General features: G+C 28.7%; 1 protein-coding gene across 1 annotated transcript in view; it reads left to right on the forward strand.

Moving 5' to 3' along the window:
* The window catches only part of LOC108759861 (keratin, type I cytoskeletal 10-like), a 3,334-nt gene extending 2,888 nt beyond the window's left edge, over nt 1-446 (forward strand). The window contains exon 4 of the mRNA XM_018505522.1: nt 421-446. Coding sequence (XP_018361024.1) covers nt 421-446 — 26 coding nt within the window. The remainder of the gene's footprint in view (nt 1-420) is intronic.
* The last annotated feature ends 1,098 nt before the right edge of the window (nt 447-1,544 follow it).

Here is a 1,544-nt window from a genome sequence, read left to right on the forward strand (position 1 = left end):
ATTTTTCATGCTATTTTAGTAAGTATATTTTATTAAGTATATATTGTTAACGAAAAAGAATAAAATACATATATGTAGTGCTCTAACTTCTCCAGTATCTGAAAAATCAGAATTTTATATTCGGTAATGATAATTTGGCAATTCGTGTGGCCATAGCCATATCGAACATAAAATTCTGATTTTTAAGATACTGGAAAGGTTAGGGCATTACATATATACACATATTATATGCATTCAGCTAGAACAACACGAATCATATGTGTCTAATGGAACACGCTTTTTGTGTGTTATACCTACACGTTCATTGCAATCTACACACTTCTTTGTGTGTTGCACATCTACACACCTACAGACGTGTGAAAAGTGACTACAACGATTACATACGTAAAATGTGTTAAAGTAACACACTTGTTTTTGCAGTGTGGGCAGTTCTCGACGAGCTCTAACGAAAAGTATCAGGTGAAAAAGCCATTGGGTCAATGGTTTTCGAGATATTGGAACATTTGAACTCTATCATTGAAAATTTTCTAAGTCCGACGTCGAAAATTTTTTGAGAGTACTCAGTAGTTCTGGTCGGCGTTCTGGGCAGTTCTCGACGAGCCCTGGCGAAAAGTATTAGGTGAAAATACGATTGGATGGCTACATAAAGAGATATGTGCTTTTGCAGCCAATTTTTCAAATTTTGTTTTAAGTACGTATCTCTTTTATTTTTAAGTTTGTGTTGATTTTAATCGCTTAGAACTCTTCGAAATAGACAGAATGAAAATTAACATGTGACAGAACTATTGTATAAAAAAATTTTTTCAAAATTTTATTTTTTTTTATATAAATTTTGTTGTATGTCAAAATTGTGTTTTATGTATTAGGAACTCTAGGTATTCACAAAATAAAGCTATTAAGCTGCTCAGAATTATTCGAGCTCGAATTTCGATAAAAAGTTGCACCCCATTTGAGTACTATAGTTGCCATTGAGTACTATAGTTGGTTGGGGTGCTAACTTCACATACCCAAATAGTTGTAACAACTAAAATAGTTAAAATAAAATAATTGTAACAACTAAAATAGTTGTGCATATAAAATAGTTGTAACAACTTCAGATTTGTATATTCATTTATTTTGCATGTTTCATATGTTTCAAATATGTTATTTATAATAATATGTCATTTATAATTATATACTATTATATAATTACTTAAAGATAAAAAAATAAATATATATAAGAATTATGGCTCCATTAAAAAAATTTGCTTTAATTTGGTGGCTACAAAGTGAGGAAAAAGACATAGTAAAATTATAAGTTATACCAAAAAAAAGCAGACGTGTAGGCGAAATAATAAAATTAACGTGGAAAGATTATAAAACCCAACAAGAAACAAAGGCTATATATGGCGAAAATTCTTGCTATAAACGGTAAGTTATTATGATGTTAGTACTAAAAATAATATTTATATAATCATTTAAGTTCATAGCAAAATTCGAAATTCAAACAGTAATAACTTGGTTAAAAATAAATAAAATTTAAATTTCAAAACTTAGTTTATATA

The sequence above is a fragment of the Trachymyrmex cornetzi genome, unplaced genomic scaffold, assembly GCF_001594075.2.
Source record: "Trachymyrmex cornetzi isolate Tcor2-1 unplaced genomic scaffold, Tcor1.1 scaffold21, whole genome shotgun sequence".
NCBI classification, from domain to species: Eukaryota; Metazoa; Arthropoda; class Insecta; order Hymenoptera; family Formicidae; genus Trachymyrmex; species Trachymyrmex cornetzi.